The 3,454-nt window shown below is 46.4% G+C and overlaps 1 protein-coding gene across 1 annotated transcript in view; it reads left to right on the top strand.

Annotated features, from left to right (window-relative positions):
- The window catches only part of si:ch211-229d2.5 (zona pellucida-like domain-containing protein 1), a 7,738-nt gene extending 5,609 nt beyond the window's left edge, over window positions 1-2,129 (top strand). The window contains exons 7-9 of the mRNA XM_042710334.1: window positions 252-420; window positions 1,006-1,123; window positions 1,990-2,129. Coding sequence (XP_042566268.1) covers window positions 252-420; window positions 1,006-1,123; window positions 1,990-2,129 — 427 coding nt within the window. The remainder of the gene's footprint in view (window positions 1-251; window positions 421-1,005; window positions 1,124-1,989) is intronic.
- The last annotated feature ends 1,325 nt before the right edge of the window (window positions 2,130-3,454 follow it).

The raw sequence follows: 3,454 nt of genomic DNA on the forward strand, positions 1-3,454 counted from the left end.
TACAACTCCATTATCAATATCATATCCACACTCAAACAACATATCAATACAACTCCATTATCAATATCATATCCATACTCAAACAACATATCAATGTTCCGTTTTTAAAGGGTTCCTTTGGACTTCTACATGGCAAATCGGTTTCCTTTACACATGAGAGTCACTACATATGAGAGCCACTACTCTGGTTGCTCTCTGGATATTGACACTCTTGTCCTGCACTGAATGTGAGGCTCCCTTGTCTTTAAAAGGTGCTCCGTCGACCAGATGACCACCATGACGGAGAATGGGGACAGCCAGAAGGCCCGGTTCTCCTTCCCTGCGTTCCGCTTCATAGAACAGCAGAACCAGAGCATCTCCACGTACTACCTGCACTGCATCACCAGGCTGTGTGAGATGAGCACCTGCAGCCAGTTTAAGGTGTGGAGAGGACCAGCAGAGAGAGAGTGTGTGTGTGTGTCAATGTGTGTGTGTGTGCGTGTCTATGTGTGTGTACGCGTGTGTGTGTGTGTGTCTTTGCGTGTGTATGTGTGTGTCAATGTGTGTGTGTGTGTTCGTGTGTGTGTGTGTGCGTGAATGTGTGTGTGTGTGTGTGTGTATGTGTGTGAGTGTGTGTGTCTGTGTGTGTGTGTGTGCGTCAATGTGTGTGTGTCCATGGACCGATGAACAGATGCGATTCATGCTCAATCAACTGTTGTTGTTATTGGTAGTGGTGAAGAGGTCAAGCGGAAAGGGCTGTATCACCACTAGTTGTAATGAAAACAGCGCCACCTATCGTATCGGATATGACATGCTTTTGGCCAATGATTCGATTTATTCACTGCCATGTATATTGGGATAATAGCACTTGCCCCAAAAGATAGCATAGTCCGACTAAGCAAAGATTCGAATTATACCATCATGTAAACACACTGATTGTGTGTATGTGTGTGTGCGTGTGTGTGCGAGTGTGTTTGTGTGTGTGTGTGTATACACGTCCTGCTCAGTCCTGTGTTTCCTCCGCAGCAATGTAACAGTGGCAGCGGCAGGAGACGCAGGAGTGCTGAGACCACCCCCATCCAAGATGGCCTCTCTGGTTCCACATTCATCACCTCCGTCCCCATCAGGACCCGCACCGAGACCAGTATGTACCCAACACACTCCTCTCCCCTCCTCCTCCCTCAATCCTCCCCTCCTCTCTAGATCCTCCACTCCACTCCTCTCCTCTCCCCTCCTCCTCCCTAGATCAGGCAGGAGCGTCCTTCAGACGAGTAGCTCTCTCTATCCTCCTGTCCTTCAGACGAGTAGCTCTCTCTGTCCTCCTGACGAGTAGCTCTCTCTATCCTCCTGTCCTTCAGACGAGTAGCTCTCTCTATCCTCCTGTCCTTCAGACGAGTAGCTCTCTCTGTCCTCCTGTCCTTCAGACGAGTAGCTCTCTCTGTCCTCCTGTCCTTCAGACGAGTAGCTCTCTCTGTCCTCCTGTGGCAAGAGCGTCTCTCTCTGTCCTCCTGTGGCAGGAGCATCCTTCAGACGTGTAGTGTCTCTGTCCTCTGCAGCTGTGCTTTGTGTGGTGGCAGTGCCAGTGTTCTCAGTGGGAGTTCACCTTCATCCTGCAGGCTTTGCTAGTTACTGACTGACGTCTGAGAGTGTGTGTGTGTGTGTGTGTGTGCATGCGCACACAAGCATACGTGGATTCACTGAATTTTTGGCTTTTGCCTGAGTTTGCACACACATTGAACGCATTGGAGTTGATGTTTACAGGTGCAAAAGGCTGCAAAAGAACTGTTAGGCCTTAACAGAAAATAAAGTTTTTTATAGTGAATAAATAAATGTGCTCATTGTTGAACACTCTATCCCACTGAACTAACTGCTGATCAATTGCCTTTCAGCTCTCACCTCTAAAGAAGAGGGTAAGTGTTTTGAAATAAGCACATGACAGTAATAATTATAACTAACTAACGGTAAGTTTGTCTTCATCGTCATTCACTGTTTTCTTCTTTCGTCCTCCAGCGTCGTCTGGCGGCCGAGATGGCGGTGAGCGCAGCGCCTCGGTCGGTCTGGGCATCGCGGTGGGCGTCCTCGTCCTCGTCGGCGCCATCGCTGGTCTCCTGGCACTGACTTTGTACCGGAGACTCAGGCGGCTAGGCTAATCGCTAACCAGCGATAACACAGGATTACATGCTATAGCCGGTTTGCTGTTGTCAGTTATATCGTTCTAACTCAATAACTCTTACTCAATAACTCCAACCCAATACGGGACCAATTTTGGTCATTTTTGTCCCTAGTATAAATCTGGCCCTGAAAAGAAAATAGGGCCTAGTTAAAAACCTCCGGAAGTTTCCTTTTAAGGTTGTGGCCCGCAGACTGACTGACTATCTGTGTTCTTTACACACACGCAGAAGGGGTGTAGCTGTGTTCTTTACACACACGCAGAAGGGGTGTAGCTGTGTTCTTTATACACACGCAGAAGGGGTATAGCTGTGTTCTATACACACACGCAGGAGAGGTGTAGCTGTGTTCTTTACACACGCAGAAGGGGTGTAGCTGTGTTCTATACACACACAGAAGGGGTGTAGCTGTGTTCTTTACACGTGCAGAAGGGGTGTAGCTGTGTTCTTTACACACACGCAGAAGGGGTGTAGCTGTGTTCTTTACACGTGCAGAAGGGGTGTAGCTGTGTTCTATACACACGCAGAAGGGGTGTAGCTGTGTTCTTTACACACAGAGAAGGGGGGTAGCTGTGTTCTTTACACACACGCAGAAGGGGTGTAGCTTATACAGCATACTGTGTTCTATACAGACAAGCAGAATGGGTGTAGCTTAGCAGGCTTTTGCCTGTAAGTAGAATAAGAATCAGGGGAATGGGGAATTGAAATAGTTCATGACTGGTGAATAGCCTTTACTGAGGTAAAGTAATTTTCATAATTAATATTAATAATAATATTTTCTAAATATAGGATCATTTTCAAAATGACATTAGCACTCCTGTTATGTTTAGCCTTTGCCATGGGAAGGCTATAACAAAACAATGGAGGTGTTTTGGATGAGAAAAGTCCCTTTTCTGTTACCTTCAACGTGTTCTCTGCTTCATTTTCACTTGGTTGTCAATGGGTTCTGTGTGTGTGTGTGCGTGTGTGTGTGTTCTCACTAAAACTGACAGTAAATATTGATATTGATATTATACAGCACTTATACGTCTCAAAGACAATTACCCACGAGTTCTAGAGGCCCAATCACCGCACCTACATGCCTGTGAAGCTCTTACCTTCCTCATGAGGACGGCCTGGGGGGGGGGGGGGGGGCGTTCAAGGGTCTGTTCTCATGGTTGGCATTGTTTGTTTGCTTTTATTTACAATGACAACTATTTGTGTAATTTCAACATATTTGCATGCAGTGTAATTATTAAAGCATATAGGATCAGTCACATGTGTTGTCTTCAAATTTGTTTTATGCTTATTTATTGGTTGTTTGTTTG

The sequence above is a fragment of the Clupea harengus genome, chromosome 17, assembly GCF_900700415.2.
Source record: "Clupea harengus chromosome 17, Ch_v2.0.2, whole genome shotgun sequence".
Lineage (NCBI taxonomy): Eukaryota > Metazoa > Chordata > Actinopteri > Clupeiformes > Clupeidae > Clupea > Clupea harengus.